This window comes from Capricornis sumatraensis, chromosome 16, assembly GCF_032405125.1.
Source record: "Capricornis sumatraensis isolate serow.1 chromosome 16, serow.2, whole genome shotgun sequence".
Lineage (NCBI taxonomy): Eukaryota > Metazoa > Chordata > Mammalia > Artiodactyla > Bovidae > Capricornis > Capricornis sumatraensis.
The window spans coordinates 17964683-17989936 of NC_091084.1; the positions used below are offsets into that span (position 1 = coordinate 17964683).

The 25254-nt window shown below is 42.6% G+C and overlaps 1 protein-coding gene across 1 annotated transcript; it reads right to left on the reverse strand.

Moving 5' to 3' along the window:
- Window positions 1–2814: 2814 nt before the first annotated feature.
- Window positions 2815–22471, reverse strand: C16H11orf97 (chromosome 16 C11orf97 homolog). The gene is made up of 4 exons (XM_068988848.1): window positions 22330–22471; window positions 16714–16818; window positions 3799–3974; window positions 2815–2970 (listed from the first exon to the last, which is right to left on the reverse strand). The coding sequence occupies exons 1-4, from the start codon at window positions 22469–22471 to the stop codon at window positions 2815–2817; spliced, it is 579 nt and encodes a 192-aa protein (XP_068844949.1).
- Between the last annotated feature and the right edge of the window lie 2783 nt (window positions 22472–25254).

The following is a 25254-nucleotide window of genomic DNA, read 5'->3' on the forward strand; positions in this document are numbered from 1 at the left end:
CTGTTTGAGCTACCCAGGAAGTTCCATTTATAACACATGTATGCAAAAGCTTTTCTACTACATTTGATAAAGGCTTGAGAAAGAACAACAACAACAAAAAAGACACAAATTGGAAAACATAAACTAAATGAAAGTATTGAATTGAAATATAAAGAGTAAAACAAACTAGATAAAAGTAAAACATCATCATAGAGTCCGGTTGTTTTTAAACATGGCTGCTCCTTAGAAATGCATCTGCAGTTTTGGAGAAAAAAACAGTACCTGGGCATTTGTATTTTTCAAAAAAATCCAAGATAATTCTAATGTGCTTTTGGATTTTAAAAAGTGATTACAGTTCTTTTTTTTTTATTAAATGGTAGTTTTAGTGATATAGAATTCTATTATTTTCTGTTGACCAATCATGATACAATGGTATTAAAATGAATAATAGTTACATGATCATAGTAGTAAAAGATGTTTATCAGTTTTCACAATCAATAGCCAGACAAAAAAATAAAAGATAATTTCAATTGCAAGCCATAATAGAAACATGATTAACCTAACAATTTAACATAATTATGTACAATTTGGGGAGTTAAGTAGACTGATGTCGTAGGTAGAAGTGCATACATGCACACATTTTCATCCACTCAGCCAGTCTATGACTTTTGGTTGGTGCATCTAATTCATTTACATTTAAGGTAATTTTTGATATGTGTGATCCTATTACTATTAATTACTTTTGGTTTATTTTATTTTAGGCCTTTTTCTTCTCTTGTGTTTCCTGCCTAGAGAAGTTCCTTTAGCATTTGTTGTAAAGCTGGTTTGGTGGTGCTGAATTCTCTTAACTTTTGCTTGTCTGGAAAGCTTTTGATTTCTCCATCAAATCTGAACTTGCTGGGTTGAGTATTTTTGTCTAACCAAAGTGTTTTAGAATTTAGAACTACAATTGATTCTAGAACTAAAAAGGATTCTAATCTTAAATAGCGTGTGTTAAATGTTGGAGGAGTCACAACTCCAGGGATCACTACACTGCAGACAGTGATTCTTAGCTATCAATTATCAACCGATTCTTATGGGTTCATCAGCTATGATTTGTATAGCAGATAGAAGCATTTTAGATGGCAAAATGCAGCTGGTAACTTACAGAGTTGAAGCCAAAACATTCAACAATAACAGCTACTAACATGATAGCTGTAAGAGCTTGACACTGGGCTGGAGATAGAGGGCTGAGGGCCGCTAGGAAGGTAGTGTGGATGAATATCAATGAGTGGGAGCCGTGAACAAGTTTCTCCTAAACTGTATGGGTGAAAGTATTGTAATTATAGTCAAAATCAAACATATGTTTTTTATTATATGCCTTTAATTGATAAGTCAGGGAATCTGTTGCACTTCTATGTCTTAAGCTGAAGGTAACTTGTTCTTCAAACCAGTCTTATAGTATGACCTTAGAAAATCACCTTTAAAATAAATTGCTTTGTGAGTTTTATTGGAATGTTGGATTTACCCTCTAGAGTTGGGACCTGACTAACTGGGCGGAAAGTTGAAATAAACAGTCCCCACTGGGCAAGTGTCCCAGACTTGGGTTGAACAACCATTACTTTAGGACACTCACGTCTTTGTGGATTTTGCATTCAATTGCCTCCCAGGTTCCTAACCCTGCATTCCTATGGCCCTGGCATTTGAGCCTGTTTAACCACTACTATTCAGCTCTTGTTGTCCGATGTGTGAATTTCTCTGCTGTGGTTTCACAGAGGCTGAAGCATAGTGTTGGAAGTTAGACGGACATGGGCTTATAGTTCTGGCCTCACTACTCCCTAGACAAGAAGTTGGGTAATGCAAAAAGTCTCCAAGCCTCAATTTTCTCACCTGGAATATGGAGACTAAAACCCTCATCTCGTGTGACTCTGCAGATTACATAACTATAAAACACCCACTGCTATCCCTGGCACACTGTAAATGGTGTTTATGACTATGTTATTATTAGCAAACCCAGGTCTCCATTACTGGTTCCTTTTTGCTACGTGAATCCCTTAGGTAACAAGTTTTTGTTTATCTTTTCACCTTGTGTGTCAGTCTTTAGGGGCTGTATTTTCTTCCTGCTGCTGCTGCTGCTAAGTCACTGCAGTCGTGTTTGACTCTGTGCGACCCCATAGATGGCAGCCCACTAGGCTCCGCTGTCCCTGGGATTCTCCAGGCAAGAACACTGGAGTGGGTTGCCATTTCCTTCTCCAATGCATGAAAGTGAAAAGTGAAAGGGAAGTCGCTCAGTCGCGTCCAACTCTTCGCGACCCCATGGACTGCAGCCCATCAGGCCCCTCTGCCCATGGGATTTTCCAGGCAAGAGTACTGGAGTGGGTTGTAACAGTGGCTTCTCCGTATTTTCCTCCTACTGAATCCATATTCCAGAGGCTGCCTCCCTGGGAGTCCCTTCTTTTGTGGCACTTGGGCTGAGCCCTCACCTGCCTCCAGGCTCAGCAGACAGCCCAGCTCCTATGCACTGCTGGCTCACAGAGCTGCTGGTGTCTAGTCACTTCTTCTCACTAGCTGACTCACTTGGGTAAATTATTTAAAGCTTCCTAGGCCTCAGTTTCCTCATCTGTGAAAAGAACTGTACCTGCTTCATGTGATTGTTGTGAAGATTTAATAGATAATTACATTAAAGGGGTCTAGAATACAAAGCGCTCCATAGCACTTGCCAGTATGACTCACATTTAGGGAAAGAGTACCCAAGCTTGGCACTTACCCACTTCTCCCTTCTCGGCGCAAGGTTCCCTCTCAACATAGAGCTGTTTTCAGACCTAACTGCATGTCCCTCCACTATCTGGACACTGCTTATACCCCCATGTGAGAATCCCTGCCTTCTCCACATCCTGCCACAAATATTGCTGGCAGACGCTGGTGGGAGAGTGAGGAATGAGTAATACTTTTTTCCCCAAACATACTGTCTGTGAGGAACAGTGTACTGGGGCCAGCCTGTTGGCCTCCTACCTAAAACAGGGTAAAACTCATGGAACCAAGCAAAGCAGTTACCTTATTCTTCCTGAATTTCTTCATCTCTCTTTCCTCATTGCCACTAGTAAACACAGATCATCTATCTACAAGAAGAGGACAGTGCAAGATTCCTACCCGCTGAGTTTGTGGGCTGCAAAGTGTGCCACGGATAGAAAGAGTCAGGGGTGTAACTCAGGAGTGTGAACTTCTATTGTATCCATGGGGTAAATTGGTTACCTGAACTGTAACTGTTCAAGTTCCACAATAAGGCAATGAATTGAACTGCTAAACTACAAGTAACCTGAGAGAAGCAAGTCAAAAGAAGTTTGGATTTTGACTGAGAACTATACATAAATCACATCACTGGTTTATAAGCTGCTCAGCACTAGTGGTAAAGAACCTGCCTGCCAATGCAGGAGTCGTAAGATGCAGGTTTGATCCCTGGGTTGGGAAGATCCCCTGGAGGAGGTAATGATAACCCACTCCAGTATTCTTGCCTGGAGAAAGAACCCTTTGGATAGAGGAGCCGGGTGGACTACAATCCATGGGGTTGCAAACAGTCGGACATAACGGAAGTGACTTAGGACAGCATAGCAATAGCACCCTCCACACTGGGCTTGGAAATCAAGTATGAAAGAAAGAAAGTGTTAGTCGCTCAGTGTATACAACTCTTTGTGATCCCATGGACTGTAGCCCAGCAGGCTTCTCTGTCCATGAGATTCTCCAGGCAAGAATACTGCAGTGGGTTGCCATGCCCTTCTCCAGGGGATCTTCCTGACCCTGGGATTGAACCCAGATCTCCCTCACTGCAGACAGATTCTTTACCGTTTGAGCCATCAGGGAGCAGGGGTATATCAAGGGTATCAGGATCTTACTTCTCAGGCCTCCATGCCTTGAATAGTACTTGGCTTGTGGCAGTAAGCTGTTCCTGCTCGGCAGTCCTGGCTTCAGGCCTCCCACAGGGAGGTTCCTTTTAATGCTCCAAATCCCTTCCAGGGCCACTGTCAATATTTTCAAAAGCAAGATAATGATTGTTAGTTTCTACTGTTTTTAGCACTAAGTGTTTTTAAACTATTTACCTGGCAATTATTTTTCTCAGATTTGGGTGGAGACTTATTTGACTTAATTACACTACCCAAAGACTTTAGCATTTGCTCAATGTGTAATTCCAGTTCATTTGTTCAATTATTTCCTATGCAGTTAAACATCTACAGTGCTACTAATTTAACTTCCCCTAAAGAAAGAGATGAAAAGTCAAAAAAGAAACCAACATCAAAACACAGAGAAATTAGGAATACGTAATAGGTAATATGTGGACTTCATCGGTCAGTCTTATCTGATTCTGATTTAACTTCTAGAAGCACAAAATATTTCCAAAGATAACATAACCCAAAGTTACCAGATTAACTCCTCCAATAGATCCTACAATCTTTTAAACTAGATGCTGGTTAATCTTTCCCTTGAAAGAAACAGTAAACTAACTGGAAAATATTACTGCAAAATATTTGTAACGTAATGATTGCTAAGAGGCGGTGGCAAAAATACACAGAAGAACTGTACAAAAAAGATCTTCATGACCCAGATAATCATCAAGGTGTAATCACCCACCTTAACCTAGAGCCTGACATCCTGGAATGTGAAGTCAGGTGGGCCTTAGGAAGCATCACTATGAACAAAGCTAGTGGAGGTGATGGAATTCCAGTTGAGCCATTTCAAATCCTAAAAGATGATGCTGTGAAAGTGCTGCATTCAATATGTCAGCAAATTTGGAGAACTCAGCAGTGGCCACAGGACTGGAAAAGGTCAGTTTTCATTCCAATCCCAAAGAAAGGTAATACCAAAGAAGGCTCAAACTACCTCACAGTTGCACTCATCTCACACGCTAGTAAAGTAATGCTCAAAATTCTTCAAACCAGGCTTCAGCAGTATGTGAACTGTGAACTTCCAGATGTTCAAGCTGGATTTAGAAAAGGCAGAGGAGCCAGAGATCAAATTGCCAACATCCGCTGGATTATCAAAAAAGCAAAGAGTTCCAGAAAAACGTCTATTTCTGCTTTATTGACTATGCCAAAGCCTTTGACTGTGTGAATCACAGTAAACTATGGAAAATTCTGAAAGAGATGGGAATACCAGACCACCTGACCTGTCTCCTGAGAAGTCTGTATCCAGGTCAGGAATCAACAGTTAGAACTGGACATGGAACAACAGACTGGTTCCAAATAGGAAAAGGAGTACGTCAAGGCTGTATATTGTCACCCTGCTTATTTAACTTCTATGCAGAGTACATCATGAGAAACGCTGGACTGGAGGAAGCACAGGCTGGAATCAAGATTGCTGGGAGAAATATCAATAACCTCAGATATGCAGATGACACCACCCTTATGGCAGAAAGTGAAAGAAGAACTAAAGAGCCTCTTGATGAAAGTGAAAGAGGAGAGTGAAAATGTTGGCTTAAAGCTCAACATTCAGAAAACGAAGATCATGGCATCTGGTCCCATCACTTCATGAGAAATAGATGGAGAAACAGTGGAAACAGTGTCAGACTTTATTTTTGGGGGCTCCAAAATCACTGCAGATGGTGACTGCAGCCATGAAATTAAAAGACACTTGCTCCTTGGAAGGAAAGTTATGACCAATCTAGATAGCATATTGAAAAGCAGAGACATTGCTTTGCCAACAAAGGTCTGTCTAGTCAAGGCGATGGTTTTTCCAGTGGTCATGTATGGATGTGAGAGTTGGACTGCGAAGAAAGCTGAGCACAGAAGAATTGATGCTTTTGAACTGCGGTGCTAGAGAAGACTCTTGAGAGTCCCTTGGGCTGCAAGGAGATCTAACCAGTCCATCCTAAAGGAGCTCAGTCCTGGGTGTTCATTGGAAGGGCTGATGTTGAAGCTGAAACTCCAGTACTTTGGCCACCTGATGTGAAGAGCTGACTCATTTGAAAAGAGCATGATGCTGGGAAAGATAGAAGGCAAGAGGAGAAGGGGACGACAGAGGATGAGATGGCTGGATGGCATCACTGACACAATGGACATGGGTTTGGTTGGACTCTGGGAGTTGGTGATGGACAGGGAGGTCTGGCGTGCTGTGGTTCACGGGGTTGCAAAGAGTTAGACATGACTGAGGGACTGAACTGAACTGAATGTCTACTTGTTGCACAAGGCAAATTATAGTCCTAAATCCTGATACTGTCAATAAGTGTTGGCTTAGTAATGATTTGCACTGGGCTTTTCTATCTTAAAATCACATGTTTTGATTTGGGGAGTCAGTTAACAAGTATTTAGTGAGAATTTACTGTGTAGAAAACTGTGATCCAAGTTAAAGAAGTGAATTCAGGTAAGTGCCATAAGTTGGTTTTCCCATTTCTAAAGCTATAAATGTTAATATCCAATATTCTCCATAGATGTAAGGTTGCCCATGGCAAACACACTGACATGACCCCTCCTGAAAGGAGTCTATAGCATGTAATGACTGGGGGCACAGCTTTTGGGATCCTAGGCGATCTGGTTTCAGTCCCTTCTCTACCACCTACCAGTTTTATGACTTTGGGCAAGTCATTTAATTCAGTATGTGTCAGTCCTCTCATGGGGATGACAGTAATATATAACTTGAAGGATTGTTATTGCATTTGGGTGAAACAGACATAAGTGCTTTGTACCCAATAAACAGTAGCTTTTTTTTTTTTTTTTTTTTACAGAGACAATGATTTTCCTGTCCAAGCATGGACTGAGACTGTTTCCAGACGCATAGTCATTGAACTGACTCACTGAACTGACTCCTTCTCTGCTCCTAATGGAGTGGCTGATGCTATCTGTCAAGATTAGTTCCCCCCTCCTTTCTAAAAACCTTCAAGGAAGCCTCCACAACCTCCTTCTGCCAAGACCTTACAAAATTCAAGCTGTTTCCAATATCTAATCCAAATCTTCTCTTAACTGATCAAGCCAGTTTCCTCTTCTGCCCTGTCTAGACATAGAAAAGGGTAATACACTCTCAGATGAAGGAGTCCACAAACATTTATTCAATACTCTCTGTGACACCTTATGTGAGACCAGGGAAATAGGTTTAGATTTATTCCATATTGTGGGAAGGTCTGGTAAATAGAAAACAGTTAAAAATCCAGAGGCAGGGACTTCCCTGGTGGTCCTGTGGCTAAGACTCCATGCTCCCAGTGCAGTCGGCTGAGTTCTATCCCCAGTCAGGGAACTAGATCCCACATGCCACAACTAAGAGCTCATATGCAGCTCAGTACAGCTAAATAAATAAATATGAAAAAAAAAAAAGAATCCGGGGGCAAAGCTCTGTAGAAAACCCATCTCAAATTAGATAGAAAGATTGTACCAATCTAATTTCGTTTGCTGTTTCAGATGCAAGCACAGCTTGATAGAAAAAAATGTGTTGCTGTTGTTGTTTGCTCCCTAAGTCACGTCTGACTTTTTGCGACCCCGTGGACTGTAGCCCACCAGGGTCCTCTGTCCTTGGGATTTCCCAGGCAAGAATACTGGCATGGGTTGCCATTTTCTTCTCCAGCGGGTATTCCCGACCCAGGGATCAAACCCGAATCTCCTGCATTGGCAGGAGGATGCTTTACTGCTGAGCCAACGGGAAAGCCCTAACAGAGAAAGTACCTGAAGCACAAATGCATATGCCCAGAAACACCTGGGGGAGAAAAGAAAACTCTCAAAGCAAAATATTGCTCAGTTCAGTTCAGTTCAGTTGCTCAGTCGTGTCCGACTCTTTGCGACCCCATGAATCGTTAGGCACAAGCATTTATTGTACTCGGGACAGAGGCTGCTGGGATAAATAGCATGATTTTGAGCGGATAGGATATTTTTGGATGAAAATGTTACGGAAAGTGATACATTGTCCTGGAGGAAAAGAGGACTAGCAAGAAGTATGAATACCCTTTGAAACAGCGGCATCTTTAAGGGGAGCTTCAGCATCTCAGCTCTGGGCAAATGCTTTCCAGGTGGAGAAAGGAAGACAAGGAGGGGGAGGGGTGGAGCTGGCCAGAGAGACCTCAATGCCAGCAGCTTAACCTGAAAAGAGAACCAGGCACAGAGAGAAGCCAGGAGAAAAGAATTAAGTCCTTTCTGGAAGGTAGGAATATTATAGAGATTTTTTTCTTTCTCCTCTTTTCTTGCCTCCAACCCTATTCTACTCAGAAATCTTTTTAGGTGTGTTTTTATCCTGAATTTTAAAGTGACAGAACAAAGTCTTCATGCTGAAAATTTTGGCCGATGGGATCTGACCTGGTCCGACAGAGAAAGCTGCCCTTTAAAAATATTTTTGTTTCCTTCAGCTGTCTCCAGACTGTGAATGATGAACATTAGACCTTGAAAAACCAGCTTAGAAACATATTGTCTATGCTTCCTTTGTGTAAACATGGTCAGAGGAAGAAAATTTCAAGTCATTTAAACTTATATTTGGTGACTTCTGAGCTCTGTAATTATTATTATTTTTTGTTTTGGTAATTATTTTAATGTGCTTTTGGTGTCTAGTAAGTTCCTTGTATAATGCAGGTAAAAAAAACATTTTTGTTGAATGTGTTAACAAATAGCAAAAATATTTGCAATTGCTGGGTAACATTTTACATTTCTTAAATTTATACTAAACATAATAAACCAGACTCAAAGTTAAGTTTGCATGCATTCAGGCACATATAGACACAAATGAATGTGTCTGGTAGCACACTCCCAAAATTAATTGGTAAATAGAATGTTGTGTAAGAGAAAACTAGTAAACTTCATTCATCAAGTTTTTCACGACCTTATCCATAAACTCTGCTAGTTTTAGCCAGAAAAATACAAAAAACCCTAGCAATTTAAAAACTTTAAATTAGTACATTAATTTACTTCTGTGTGGTCCTCTTACAGAATTTTTTGAAATGTAGATATTGTTTTAAAATAAATGGCAAAATGAACGCAATAGTCCCATAATGCATACCTCATAAACCTACCTTTTCTTTTAAAAAAATTGGAAGGAGGGGAAAAATTTCAGGGAACCACTAAAAATACATGAATTATCATGTTAGCTAAATTCTTACTTATCCAGAAAGTTACATGGTGGTGGTCAGCGGTTTAGTTGGTAAGTCATGTCCAAATATTGAGACCCCCATGGACTGTAGCCTGCCAGGTTCCCCTGTCTATTAGATTTCCCAGGCAAGAACACTGGAGTAGGCTGCCATCTCCTTCTCCAGGGCATCTTCCTGACCCAGGGATTGACCCACATCTCCTATATTACAGGGCTTCCCAGGTGGTGGTAGTGCTAAAGAATCTGCCTGCCAATGTAGGATGGAGAAGACGATGGCACCCCACTCCAGTACTCTTGCCTGGAAAATCCCATGGACAGAGGAGCCTGGTAGGCTGCAGTCCATGGGGTCGCCAAGAGTCGGACACGACCGAGTGATTTCCCTTTCACTTTTCACTTTCATGCACTGGAGAAGGAAATGGAAACCCATTCCAGTGTTCTTGCCTGGAGAATCTCAGGGACGGGGGAGCCTGGTGGGCTGCCGTCTATGAGGTCACACAGAGTCGGACACGACTGAAGTGACTTAACTTAGCAGCCAGTGTAGGAGATGTAACAGATTTGAGTTTGATCCCCGGGTTGGGAAGATCCCTTGGAGAAGGAAATGGTAACCCACTCCAGTATTCTTGCCTGGAGAATCGCATGGACAGAGGGGCCTGGTGGGCTACAGTCCATGGGGTCACAAAGAGTCAGACACAACTGAGCACTGAGCACACACACACTTCTGCATTACAGAGGGTCTCCTGCACTGCTGATCAGAAAATTGCATTTCTTTTTTTTCAGGATGATGAGATTCTGTAGATCCAGGCCCAATGGCTTATCTGACAGAACGTGTAAAGCCTCTGAAACCTGTTTTATCTCAGGTTTGAACCTGAACCTGGATAAGATCATGACAACATTGTGTTAACTGAAAAGAATACTATTTGCTACCAATGCAGTTTCAAATCTTTTTTCCCCTCTAAGAAAATATAATCTTATAAAGTATAACCCAATGACAAAGAGCAAAGATATCAGCTTCAGATGAGCCTACATTCATGTATCAGTTATTCCACTGAGTGACAACAGTTACTGTACTTCCCCCTAGTCTCAGCTTCTAGAGCTACAAAATGGAAAGAATACTGATAGGGAAAGAGTAAAGAGACAAAGTAGGAGATTAAATAGCTAATCCCACTGGGGGACCATACGTAAAGTAAAAGGTATAGGAGACTCCTGTAAGTTAATGATAACTCAAGGAAGCACACTTGCTTAACAACAAAACCACGTAGGCTTGTTTAGCAACAACCACTTGTAACAAGAGCAAGAGACATGCCTCCAAACAATAAAGCAATGCTAGAAGTGAGGCCCAGTGAGGTCAGTAAGTTAACGAGTCCCAGAATTTAGATAGGCTTGGGATATAAGGAACAGTATATATTGCTTAAATTCAAATAAAAATATATATTCATATGTGTATATGCAAATAAACAAAAGAGAGAGAAAGGGCCAGGCAAATAATATAAGTAAGTAGAGGAGGCTGGAGGTAAGAAATAATTGGCTCTCCCAGTTTTTTCTTTCTCTACGTTTATTGGAGGCATGGATACCATAGAAATACTTTATTTCTTATCTCTACCGCTTGCTCCATGGAAGAAAAGCTACAACAAATCTAGACAGCATATTAGAAAACAGAGACATCACTTTGCTGACAAAGGTCTGTATAGTCAAAGCTTTAGTTTTTCTAGTAGTCAGGTATAGATGTGAGAGTTGGACCATAAATAAGGCTGAGTGCTGAAGAAATGATGCTTTTGAACTGTGGTGCTGGAGAAGACTTTCAAGGGAATTTTAAGAAGAACTGTGTGGCTAAAGTGGAGTCAGAAAGTATGGGAGAGGAGTTCACAGAGGTGAGCAGGCCACACGACAAAGTTGAAATTTAGCCTAAGGAAAATAAGAAGGCATTGGAGAGCTTTAAGCATGGCGGTGATGGGCAAAGATTTATGTTTGTCAGAGATGCCTCTGGTTTCTGAGAAGAGAATAGACTGCAGGGGGAAGGAGTAGAAATTGTCATTGGGGGCTATTGCTGAGCCTGCAAGAGATGACTGGGGTTTGGGGAACGTGATTGTGGGCAAAGTGGTTGCTATTGTTCAGTTGCTTAGTCATGTCTGACTCTTTGTGACCCCATGGACTGTAGCACACCATGCTTCCCTGTCCATCACCATCTCCTGGAGCTTGTTCAAACTCATGTCCATTGAGTCAGTGATGCGATACAACCATCTCATCCTCTGTCATCTCCTTCTACTCCTGCCTTCAATCTTTGCCAGCATCAGGGTCTTTTCTAATGAGTCAGCCCTTCCCGTCAGGTGGCCAAAGTATTGGAGCTTCAGTTTCAGCATCAGTCCTTCCAATGAATATGCAGGACTGATTTCCTTTAGGACTGACTGCTTTGATTTCCTTGCAGTCCAAGGGACTCTCAAGAGTCTTCTCCAGTACCACAGTTCAAAAGCATCAGTTCTTCAGTGCTCAGCCTTCTTTAGGGTCCAGCTCTCACATCCATACATGACTACTGGAAAAACCACACCTTTGACTAGACTGACCTTTGTTGGCAATATGCTGTCTAGTTTGGTCATAGCTTTTCTTCCAAGGAGTAAGTGTCATTTAGTTTCATGGGTACAGTCACCATCTGCAGTGATTTGGAGTCCCCCAAAATAAAGTCTCTCACTGTTTCCCCATCTATTTGCCATGAAGTGATGGGACCAGATGCCATGATCTTCATTTTTTGAATGTTGAGTTTTAAGCCAACTTTTTCACTCTCCTCTTTTATTTTCATCAAGAGGCTCTTTAGTTCCCCTTCACTTTCTGCCATAAGGGTGGTGTCATCTGCATATCTGAGGTTATTGATATTTCTCCCTGTTTCTCCCGGCAGTCTGGATTCCAGCTTGTGCTTCATCCAGCCCAGCATTTTGCATGATGTACTCTGCATGTGAGTTAAATAAGCAAGGTGACAATATGCAGCCTTGGTATACTCCTTTCCCAATTTGGAACCAGTCCGTTGTTCCATGTCCAATTCTACCTGTTGTTTCTTGACTGGCATACAGGTTTTTCAGGAGGCAGGTAGGGTGGTCTGGTATTCCCATCTCTTAAAGAATTTTCCACAGTTTGTTGTGATCCACACAGTCAAAGGCTTTAGCATAGTCAATGAGGCAGAAGTAGATGTTTTGGGCAAGGTGCTGCTGCTGCTGCTAAGTCGCTTCAGTCATGTCTGACTCTGTGTGACCCCATAGATGGCAGCCCATCAGGCTCCCCTGTCCCTGGGATTCTCAAGGCAAGAACACTGGAGTGGATTGCCATTTCCTTCTCCAGTGCATGAAAGTGAAGAGTGAAAGTGAAGTCGCTCAGTTGTGTCCGACTCTTAGCGACCCCATGGACTGCAGCCTACCAGGCATCCCCCTCCATGGGGTTTTCCAGGCAAGAGTACTGGAGTGGGGTGCCATTGCCTTCTCCATGGGCAAGCTGGGCAAGGTGGGGAGATTACAAATATCTTTCAAATATAGATTTCACAGGATTCACTGATGGACTGACCATGGAGAGAGGATTTGCCTTCTAGGCCTAATCAATTGAGTGAATGGTGGTACCATTTCTTAAGATAGGGAAGACCCACTGAAGAGTGGGGTTTTAAAAGCTGGGATTTAGGGATGTCCCTGGTGGTCCAGTAGTTAAGATTTCATCTTCCATTGCAGAGGGTGCAAGTTTGATCCCTGGTCAGAGAACTTGGGCTTCCCTCGTAGCTAAATCGGTAAAGAATCTGCCTGCAATACAGGAGACCGGGTTCAATCCCTGGGTTGGGAAGATCCCCTGGAGAAGGGAATGGCACCCCACTCCAGTATTCTTGCCTGGAGAATCCCATGGACAGAGGAGCCTGGCAGGCTACAGTCCACGGGGTCACAGAAGTCAGACACAACTTAGCAACTAAAACACTACCACCAGGGAACAAAGATCCTGCATGCCTTGTGGCCAAAAACCCAAAACATAGAACAAAAACAATATTATAAAAGGTTTAATAAAGACTTAAAATGGTCCATAGTAAAAAATTTTTAAAGATTTTTATTCTGTTCTGTTCTGATCATGCTAAGTTTGAGAAGCCTTTAGATATCCAAGCCAAGCAGGCTTCTGGGAATTTGAAAATCAGAGGCCAGAGATATAAATTTTGGAGTTGTCAGCACAAGAGGGCCAAGCATGATCTGCAGGGAGGGAGTATGGGTACAGAAAAAGGTCTATGACTGAGTTTTACTCATTTTAGAGCATAGAAGAAGCAGAGTCAGCAAGGACTCTGAGAAGGGGTGGTACAACTGAAACCAGGAGACTGGAGCATGGTGACCTGGAGGCTGAGCTGAGCAAGTGTTTCCTGGGGAAGGAGTAAATGGTTATGTCATAAGCTGTGGAGAAGTTCAGTTTGTGGATTGGATTTGACCTTGAAGATCACTACATTTGACCTTAACAACAAAGGTCATTTGCAATCTGGAAAAGAACAATTTCCTTGCATGTGTGGAAGCAAAGGCCTAATGGGGATGGGTGACAGAGCCAATAAGTGAAGAAGTAGAAATAATGGGTCAAGTGTGCTTACTTCTAACATCTAGGGATGGCTGTTTATAAGTCATGTGCGTGCATGCTCAGTTGCAGTTGTGTCTGACTCTTTCGCAACCCCATGGACTGTAGCCCATCAGGCTCCTCTTTCCATGAGATTTCCCAGGCAAGAACACTGGAGTGGGTTGCCATGCCTTCCTCTAGGGGTTCTTCTCAACTCAGGGATCAAACCCCTGTCTCCTGCGTCTCCTGCATTCACAGGCAGATTCTTCACTGCACTACCTGGGAAGACTACATTTAAGCCCCTAAAAGTCCCTAAGAGTTTTATGCAGAATTCTGGGTGTGTGTGGCAAGGTGTGTCCTCCAGCAGGAGAGGCCATATCTTTCTTCTGATATTTAAAAGAGTTTGTCACTGTAAACCTTCCAGTTTACAGTAGCTGGTGCACGCTGCCAGCCTTAGCTCTTGGGGCTAGGCTGGAAGAGTGTGGAACTCTCCCTAGGTGCTAGTTTCCTATTCTGGCCCACATGGGGCTTTCAGCCGTGAAAAGGAGAAGAAACAAAAAAGAAAAAATTTAGTAGGCTTCCGTTTTTCATCATTAGAGCCCTTTAAAACTTAACCTTACAGAAGCAATTCTCAGCTCTGAAAGATTTTTTTCTAGGCTAAAATAGCACCTCTGTGCGACCTCTGGTGGATGCTATAAAAAATGCAGCACCCCATGCGGTCTTCATTTTTTTTGAAAAATATGTGAGAGGTCTTCCCTGATAGCTCAGTTCATAAAGAATCCACCTGCAAGGCAGGAGACCTAAGTTGGATTCCTGGGTCGGGAAGATCCTCTGCAGAAGGGATAGCCTACCTATTCCAGCATTCTTGAGCTTCCCTTGTGGCTCAGCTGGTAAAGAATCTGCCCACAATGCGGGAGACCGGGGTTCAATACCTGGGTTGGGAAGATCCCCTGGAGAAGGAAAAGGCTACCCACTCCAGAATTCTGGCCTGGAGAATTCCATGGACTGTATAGTCCATGTGGTTGCAAAGAGTTGGACATGACTGAGCCACTTTCACTTTCAATATTTAAGAAGATTGCCTAGAAAAATGAATTTTTATAAACCAAATGATTTTTCCTAATTATTCAGACTGACATAAATAAATTTATCCATTAAGAATCAACACACCATCCAAATAGTGTACAAATTAGCTTTTATGTAATCTCTGAAATGAAGAGGACCCAAATACAATTGCATAGACTTAAATATTTTTTTTAATCACCAGGGAAACAGTATATGTAGACTGGATTTCAGAGAAACAATTTAGTTGGTCATTCTGTATCCATCCGTAGAGTTCAAACTCTAAGACTTTATACTTTCCTTCAAGACACTGTATGAACAAAATTAGCCATTCCTTTGGCCTCTCTTTCCATAAGAATGGGTGATACAGAAGACCTTAAAAGGCATTTCTATGCTGGTTTTAAAATGTAAAGTGGGGGGAAAACAATTCTTAAAGCAAAAAGAAGACATTATTAAAACCTGTAGTATCAATGTGGCCTTGGTATTAAGATCAATAAAGATATCAACAGGACAGAACAGGGAGTGAAGAAATAGGAAAAACCCCATAAAGTGTGAAACTATGTCAGAGTCTGAAAAGTTGTACTTCTGGGCCTGCAGCCTCTGCTCTAATTTGGGTCCCACTAGCCTGGGCTTCCCAGGTGGCACTAATGGTAAAGAACATGCCTGCCACTGCAGGAGATCTAAGACCTGTTCGATCCCAGGGTCAGAAAGATCCCCTGGAGGAGGAAATGACTACCCACTCCAGTATTCTTGCCTGGAGAATTCCATGGACAGAGGAGCCTGGTGGGTTGCAGTTCATAGGGTTGCAAACAGTCAGACATGACTGAAGCAGCTTAGCACAGCACAGCCTGTTGTTCAACAGTTCTCCTCGGAAAATGTCAAGTTCTCTGTGTACAGGAGTCATGTCTCATTTCTTTTATATCTTCAAGCAACTGCTGGTATCCAAGAAAGTGAAGTCGCTCAGTTGTGTCCGACTCTTTGAGATCCCATGGACTGTAGCCCACCAGGCTCCTCCGTCCATGGGATTTTCCAGGCAAGAGTATTGGAGTGGGTTGCTGTTTCCTTCTCCAGGGGATCTTCCAGACCCAGGGATCAAACCTGGGTCTCCCGCATTCCAGGCAGACGCTTTAATCTCTGAGCCACTAGGGAAGCTATCCAGGAGGGTTTCAATAAAATCATGAAATATGCACCTAGTAATCACTGAGAAGGAACTATAAAAAATAAGGAGCTCCAGCAGTTTCAAAATTATGTCTATAAGGGATTCTTTAGAGCATGCATGTGTGTGTGCTCAGTTGCTTCAGTCATATCCAACTCTGTGCGACTCTAACCTGCCAGGCTCCTCTGCCCAGGGATTCTCCAGGTTAAGAATATTGTAGTGGGTTGCCATGCCCTCCTCCAGGGAATCTTCCTGACCCAGGGATCGAACCCGCATCTCCTGCATGGATAGGCCGATTTTTTATCTCTGAGCTCCAGGGAAACCCTCTTTAGAGCATATCTTTTTTCAAATGAATCATCAGTATGAGCTATCAACGCCCAGACCATGTAACCCATATACTATGTGTATGTGAGCTAAAATCCTGGGATGAATTGACCTATTTAAATGCCTTAGATTCTTCTGAGTCAGTGATTTGCAAAGTGGGGTCTCTGGGCCAGCATCATCCACTTGGGACTTGGTACAAATGCAGATTCTTGGGCCCCACCCCAGACTTTCTAAGCCAGTTACTCTATAGTTGGGGCTCAGCTATCTGCTTTTAACAGGTAATTCCTAGATAATTCTGATGCAGTCAATACTTTGAGAATCGCTGTTATTGGTACTACTTATATTGATAAAGATTGAGGATGTTATTGCGCTTTCCAGACACTTGGAAAAAATTCTACTTATCATTAAATAGAAATAAATCCACCAAAAATGTGGGACAGCAATGTAAATATAGCAGTTTATTTGGGCAAAGGCAAAATAATTATAAAATTAACCAAGAACCTCCCAGGGGGCTGTTTTTCTTTTAATACTCATGGTTTTGCAATAAATAAAATAATCACTGCCATCAAACAGGCAATTTTGTATCCACTTTGTAAATATACTTCGTTTGTCACTGAGATTACCTGCAGGTGGGTGTTTAATGCGGCATTCATCTCTTTTAATATAAAGTTCTTCTTCAAGTACTTCCTTAATTCTCTTATGTGGCTCACAATATAAAAACTTCTTCCCTGTAAAGGTATGAACAAAATTGGTTACTTTTCATAAATTCTGCCCAACCTTCTAGCCATTATTTACATAAATAACTGTCTTTTAAAGAGACAAATCCTTCCATACAAACAGCAGGTGTTTCATCCTGCAGACTCTATTTTGGAAAGATCCCTTCCAGTGTAACCTTTAGCTTTGCCGGGGGAAGAACTTTATATTTTGCGGTTAAGTTTCAGATAACTTCTTTTACATGTTATGAAGTAATATATGAAGTTTTCTTCATTAACTTGAAGAAAACTTTCATTTATTCGATAAATTCTTATTAAAGACATACTCTGTGCCAGGCATTTGGGGCAGAGGACGCAGCAGTGAATGATAAAGATATATGGTGGCTCAGCTGGTAAAGAATCCGCCTGCAGTGTGGGAGACCCGGGTTCGATCCCTGGGTAGGAAAGATTCCCTGAAGAAGGGAAAGGCTACCCACTCCAGTATTCTGGAGAATTCCAAAGACGGTATAGCAACTTTCACTTTCATGCATAGAGCCTACAATCCAGATACATGATCTAGAACAGTCTAGCAGTATTTCATCATCTTTTTTAAAGAATAAACCTGAATTGTAGTGGAGTGTCTCTAATGGACATATGACCTTTTCCTGTCCTCCAAACCTGGCCCCACAAGACTTCACAGCTATAGTTGAGGATGGACTATTTTTTCTAAGCTCTTTAGCTGCATTTCTGCTGCTCAGCCCAGGGAGTCATCTGAGCCCATCTGTCTCTCCAGACTCTCCTGTCAGCCCTTTTCTCTCTTGCTCTCTGAGCTCCGGCCACATGGCCTTTCCGTTCATCCCCACACATTGTCTCTTTTGTACATTCTATTTTCTCTGCCTGAACTGTCTTTCTCATAATTATTTTTGCCTGGGTAACTTCTACCTGAATGTCAGGTCTAGGCTGAGATGTCAGTTCTTTAAGGAAACTTTCCTTGGCTCCACAATGTCCTGGTTACTTTTTCTCATAGTATTCTCCTCTTTGCTTTCATTTGATTTATTGCAATGTATATGAAGCCTCATTTACTTTATGTACAGTTTTATTTGTGTAACTATTAGTACCGTATGTCTCCCTTGCCAGGCTATATACCATGAGAGCAGAGGTGTTGTCTGTTCAGCTCATCAGAGTCCTAGAACAGAGTGTGACATAATAATAGATGCTCAACCGGATTTCCCTGCTGGTCCAGTGTTTAAGAACCCACCTGCCAATGCAAAGGATCCCACATACCTCGGGGCAGCTAAGCCTGTGCTTCACGACTGCTGAGCCTGGAGCCTGTGTTCCTCAGTGAGGGACGCCATGGCAGTGAGAAGCCGGCACACTAGAGAGTAGCCTCCTCTTGCCACAGCTAGAGAGTGCCTGCGTGAAGCTACAAAGACCCAGCACATCCAAAAATAAATACAAATTAAAAAAATAATAGATGCTCAACAAGTATGTGTTCAAGTGGAACGAAAGCATTGTTCAGTTAGGTGGAGCGCAGATTACTCTATGTGTGTCTGCCCACACAGCCCTGTGAACAGCAGGCAGCCAGTAGCTCTAATCCTGGTGTTTTTTGAAAGCTCAATCCAGGGAGCCATGGAGAATCTCAATGACTGATGCAAAGATATGGCAGGTGTCATCTTTTCCAGACTAACTGATAAAGAACAGATTTGACTTGTGTTCAGACTGGCGCAAATGGGGCAAGAGATCCAGTGCTTCTAGCTGTGGGTCTGGGTTATTCCTGCTTGTGTGACCCAAACACACCCTCAGACATGAACAAGGTAGACTGAGATACTTTCTGGATCTGGTCTTGTTTTCCCCCAAATTCAGAGTCATACGAATGAGAGATGAATGTGGGTCAGCATTACTCAAGTGTAACTCTGGTTTAAAATTCTGTTAAATCATGATCTTCAGGCAGAAAAAGGTTTGAGAAATTTGGCTAAGAGGAAAAGCCTATAATAGCTCAGTAGAAAGGAAGAGATCACTTGCTATAATTTCAAGTCTCTTGACACATTTCAGCCCTTCTCTCACAAGAATTCACAGAAGAAATCATCAAAGGTTTCAAGGAACTATGAAAAATGACAAACTTGTAAACAGCTGTGTGTGTGTGTGTGTGTGTGTGTGTGTGTGTGCGCACGCGTGCATACTAAGTCATGTCTGACTATTTGGGACCCCATGTACTGTAGCCCACCAGGTTCCTCTGTCAATGGGATTTTCCAGGTAAGAATACTGGAGTGGGTTGCCATTTCCTACCAGGGGATCTTCCTGGACTAGGGATCAAACCCATGTCTCCTGCATTGGCAGGTGGATTCTTTACCACTGTGCCCCCTGGGAAACTCATAAAGAGCTAGTATGGGCAAATGTTCCTTGCTCTAAGAAAGACAAAAATAAAGACAAAGAAAGGAAGGAAGCAAAAAAGCTGGCTACTAACAATTGCTACGGTTTATTGAATGCTACCATGCCCTAGGCATCTTAAGTATACTATCTTTCTTATTGACAATCAGCCTAGAGGATGGTAAAATTATTCCTACTTTATGGAAGAGGGGCTTCCCTTATGGCTCAGCTGGTAAAGAATCTGCCTGCAATGTGGGAGACCTGGTTCAATCCCTGGATTGGGAAAGGCTACCTACTCCAGTATTCTGGCCTAGAGAATTCCATGGACTACAGTCCATGTGGTAGCAAAGGTTTGGAAACAACTGAGCGACTTTCACTTATGGATGAGAAGGTAAGTTTCAAAAAAACTAGTCATAAAAATTAAAAGAAATTGATTCTTTCAAACTGTGGTGCAGGAGAAAACTTCTGAGAGTCCTTTGGACAGCAAGATCAAACCAGTCAATCCTAAAGGAAATAAACCCTGAATGTTCATTGAAAGGACTGATGCTAAATCTGAAGCTCCAATACTTTGGCCACCTGATGCGAACAGCTGATTCTTTGGAAAAGACAGGAGAAGGGGACAACAGAGAATGAGATGGTTGGATGGCATCACTGACTCAATGGACATGAGTTTGAGCAAACTCCAAGAGATAGTGAAGGACAGGGAAGCCTGGGATGCTAGCAGTCCATGGGATCACAAAGAGTCAGACATGATTTAGCGACTGAACAACATGGCTGACCCTCTCAAAGCAAGTTACTAAACTGGCTAGATTAAGGAGATGCAGCCATAGTATAGTATTTGCATTTCAGCAAGACATTTGATAAAGTGCATTCATATACGAGGCAGAGTGCCCACCCAAAGATGCTACTTGACAGATCAGATCATGGGCTTCCAGAGACTCTACTTGAACTGTGGGGTTCACCATTTAATTAGTTAATCTGAATATAGGAACTTTCAGCAAACTCACCAAATGTGAGAATGACACAGACTTGGTGAATGGTTTACATGCTGAATGGCAAACTCAGGACTCAAACGGCCTTTCACACTTGGACTGAAGTGTTCATATCCATAGGATGGTATTGATGGGGATAATATAACAACCTGCATTTAGAACCAAACAGAGGAACTGCAGAAGTATAGGACAGAAAAGGCCTGGGTCAAATGTTTTCAACTGGACAAACGGGAAAAGAGAAACTAAGGATGTCATAGATTGCATTTGTTGTGTGTAAATAATCTAATGTGTCTGCCTAAACAGCTATTGTGAATTTATATAGATTCACCTAATAGAAGTATACTGTTCAGATCAAGGGAAGTTATGGTCCCACCACACTACCCTAATCTGATGGTACCTAGAATACTGGATTCAGTAATTTAATAAAATGGAGAATATTGGGATAGTTCAGCCAGCATGGTGAAAGCACTACAAATTATTTTAAAGATAACACTAAAATGAATAAATAAAGGTAACACTGAGGCAATAAAAGATTTGGTAGGGCTCAAATAGCCACCATTATATAATTCAAAAATGTTTCAGGGGGAAAGGACCACATTTTATCTGTGTATATTTGGGAGCAGATGTGTGATTAGGGAGTAGAAGCTGTACAGACACTGAGGACCTTTCCAAAAAATAGAGACTGAAGACTTAAAAAAAAAAATTTGAAAATTAAATGGGTACTTGTGCAGGTGTGAATAATCTGTCTCTACTTCAGCTGAGGCCCTAAACAATGAGCTCAGGAAGGTTGAGGCAGGCACTTTTCATATGTTTCCACCCTGTCTCTGTCAGCTCCTGAGTGTTTGGACACCAGCCTTAATTCATTACTCATTTCCCAGCAACTGCCCAATGGCAGGCACGCAATCAGGACTCAATATTTGTTCAACTGACAAGCAAATGACTAATTCCACCTTTTACTCCTACAGCCAAAAGGAATAAAGAACCTCTAAATTCTAGTATTGCTTATGAGAAAATTTCCAGGTAGAATTTCAAGTCAGAGTAAGGAATTCCTTAAATATACTGAATACTTACATATACACTGAACTTAGTTGTTCTAAATAAGGTCTCTGCGTGCTGTTGACAAGAACAAGAATGAGGCATCATAATCAGGTATAATGTGATTGATGCTGAGGAAAGAGGCAGGCAACAGCAGTTCTGAGGCTCCTCGGGAGGTCCCGGGCTCCCAAGAGGGGGTGTGTGGTCCCTCGGGGAGTGGAAGTCGAGCCGCTTCTGCCCAACCCTTGCTCTCTAGAGGGGTAATCAGCAAGGCTCTGCAGAATGGCTGGGAATTGCTCACCTTCTTCAGACTATTATTTTCAATGACTTCATCATTCCTTAGCACCTACTGAAGACGTGTGGGGCACACGAGGCTGGGAAATATCTATAAATTTATGGAACAAGATGGATGAGTGCTTCGACCTGGCGGACTCAACTTTCAACTATGCTGGTTGTGAACCAGAACTGCTTTTTACTTCTTGCAAGGTTGTTTGTATGTTTGGCAGGGCAGGAGGAAACAGCAGCAGTGTGTTAACATGTGGCCCATAATTGTGAGACTCTAAAAGGGTCAGGTAATCATAATTTACGAACGGAGAATCCAAGAGATAGGAGTTTAAGTGTTTGAAGGCGTTCTTCTGCACTGAGTGATAGTGGGCAAGGCATGTCCTTTCCGCTAGTCTAGACTTTCAGTTCCCGGTTTGTAAAATGAAGGAATTGACAAAAATGATACCTGTATTTCCATGCATGCGTATATAATTTATGTATATAAAAGTTAATTTCATATTTTATTTGTAAAAACAAATTTATATATTTTACACATTTTATAATTAAATATATTTTGTAATTTAATATTTTGAATACTATATGTATGTGTATTCACAAGTGCACAATTTTTTTCAATACCTTCCAGGCCAGTGCCACTACCCATTAAGTTGGAGGCTACCTGGGCTCAGATAACCTTTAATGAAGGAGGGCTTGGATAAATGGACCAGATACCTTCGGCCCTTAGCTTTGCCAAAACAGCAACTCCAATCCCTCCCTCCAAAACCTTTGTGGCTTCAGCTAGTCCCACCGCGGTTTCCCCCGTTCGCCTTTCGCGGCTTCCCCTCGCCCACGTCCCTCCCACCGTGTTGACGGCTGGAAGGGAACTCACACTGCTTGCGGGACTCCTGAGGACCGCCGCCGCCCGGCTCTCCGCGCACCGCACACCCCAAGCCTGCGGGAGGCCGGGGCTGCTCGCCTTCGCGGCCCGCCTCGGGCACCGTCACGGCTGCCGCTGCCTCCTCCCCTCTCATGCCGCCGGGGTCTTCGTGGCCGACGGCTGTCTGGCCTTCTCGGCTCTGCCGCGGGCAGCTAGGGAACGCTAGGCGTCTCTGGTTGCCATGGTGACGGAATGCTCCCGGCGCCTAGCAGCTCTATTATGCTGGCGTCTCCTGTGTCCCGCGCGCCCAGGAATAGAGACGCTGGAGTTGGGGAGCTGGGCAGCCCACCAGGCTCCGCCATCCCTGGGATTCTCCAGGCAAGAACACTGGAGTGGGTTGCCATTTCCTTCTCCAATGCATGAAAGTGAAGTGGCTCAGTCGTGTCCGACTCTTCACGACCCCATGGACTGCAGCCCACCAGGCTTCTCCGTCCATGGGATTTTCCAGGCAAGAGTACTGGAGTGGGGTGCCAGTGCCTTCTCCGATTACTTACCCACCAAAGCAAAGGACTTTCTTTTAATTTCTCGTGTGTTTGTCACAGCAGTTTCGCCAAGAGAGGCTTTACTATTGCCTGGTAGGGAATTTGAGATTCAAAAAGCTAAGAACATTGCCTGGAGTTAGGCAACCAGAAGTGGCACAAGCCGGAATCCGAATTCAGAAAACTTTGGTCCCAGAGGCCAAAGAGTAGATAGCCACCTGGAACAGGTAAGAGTGGGAGCAGGGACTGGACACGTGAGTTCAGGCAAGGTCACTGATTTCACGCAGTGATAATGTTTGTCGTGTCCCAGCTTCTTGCTACACACACAACATGATGGAATAAATCAATGTCAAGGATTCTTAACTTCTGGATTGTAAATTCTTGTTGTTAAACAACTCTTGTAGTGTCCAAGCACTTTTGTATTTACAATCTATTTCAATCCATATAATAACTGATTTTACAGATGAAGTCAAACTCAAAGTTTAATTTGAATAGCAAAGGGGAAACTCTAGGGCTTTTGGAGTATGTGGTTGCTTTTGTTTTCGCAGTTATTTAAAACAATGTTGTGGTGTTACTTTTATGAAAGCTAAATGTGCAGAATTTAAAAGTTCTACAAGGAATGTAGTCCAATGCAACTGCCTCCATTTTACCTCCATTTTACTCCACTTTTCACGTCTTTGGGCTGATAATTTAGTATCTACAACACATAACCAAATGCTTACTTTGCTGCTTTTTATATTTTTTAGACTCTGAATATAGATAAACTGAAATTTTTCCTAGTGTTTTTTCATTACTATGGCTATGTAAACTCTGCGAAGTCGCTTCAGTCATGTCCGACTCTGTGCGACCCCATAGACAGCAGTCCACCAGGCTCCCCCATCCCTGGGATTCTCCAGGCAAGAACACTGGAATGGGTTGCCATTTCCTTCTCCAATGCATGAAAGTCAAAAGTGAAAGTGAAGTCGCTCAGTCATGTCTGACTCTTAGCGACCCCATGGACTGCAGCTTACCAGGCTCCTTCGTCCATGGATTTTCCAGGCAAGAGTACTGGAGTGGGGTGCCATTGCCTTCTCCGAAGTAAACTCTAATTGCAGACAAGTTTATCCACCACCTAATACCCTAGGGTCATTTTTTTCATTTGCATAACTTTTTAAATTACTTGGAGTTAATAGTTGCCTTGTTCTTTTTTTCACTTCTTTCTACTTTGCCAACAAAGGTCCATCTAGTCAAGGCTATGGTTGCTCCAGTAGTCATGTATGGATGTGAGAGTTGGACTGTGAAGAAGGCTGAGCACAGAAGAATTGATGCTTTTCAACTGTGGTGTTGGAGAAGACTCTTGAGAGTCCCTTGGACTGCAAGGAGCTCCAACCAGTCCATTCTGAAGGAGATCAGTCCTGAGTGTTCTTTGGAAGGAATGATGCTAAAGCTGAAACTCCAGTACTTTGGCCACCTCATGTGAAGAGTTGACTCATTGGAAAAGACTCTGATGCTGGGAGGGATTGGGGGCAGGAGGAGAAGGGGAAGACAGAGGATGAGACGGCTGGATGGCATCACCAACTTGATGGACATGAGTTTGAGTGAACTCCAGGAGATGGTGATGGACAGGGAGGCCTGGTGTGCTGTGATTCATGGGGTTGCAAAGAGTCGGACATGACTGAGCGGCTGAACTGAACTGAACTGATAGTTAATTTACAGTGTTTTGATAGTTTCAAGGGTAAAGCAAAGTGACTTGGTTTATGTATATGTGTATATGTAGTGTATAACACTACATATATTATAATATATACATATATATTGTTTTTCAGATTTTTTCCACTATAGATTATTGCAAGATATACAGTATAGTTCCCTATGCTACACAGTAGGTCCTTGTTGTTTACCTATTTTATATATAGTCGTATGCCTCTGTAATTGCAAACTCTTAATTTAACTCCCCTCCATCCCCTTTGTTAACCATAAGTTTGTTTTCTATGTCTGTGAGTCTATTTCTGTTTCATAAATAAGTTCACTTGTATCATTTTTTTAGATTCCACATATAAGTGGTATATGATATTTACGTTTCTCCTTCTGACTTGCTTCACTTAATATGATAATCTCTAGGTGACCTGCTAATTTGTTAGATTTTTCATGTCCTTTAGTTCAGTTCATTTCAGTCACTCAGTCGTGTCTGACTCTTTGCAACCCCATGAATCGCAGCACGCAAGGCCTCCTGGTCCATCACCATCTCCCAGAGTTAAGTCAGACTCATGTCCATCGAGTCCGTGATGCCATTCAGCCATCTCATCCTCTGTCTTCCCCTTCTCCTCCTGCCCCCAATCCCTCCCAGCATCAGAGTCTTTTCCAATGAGTCAACTCTTCGCATGAGGTGGCCAAAGTACTGGAGCTTCAGCTTTAGCAT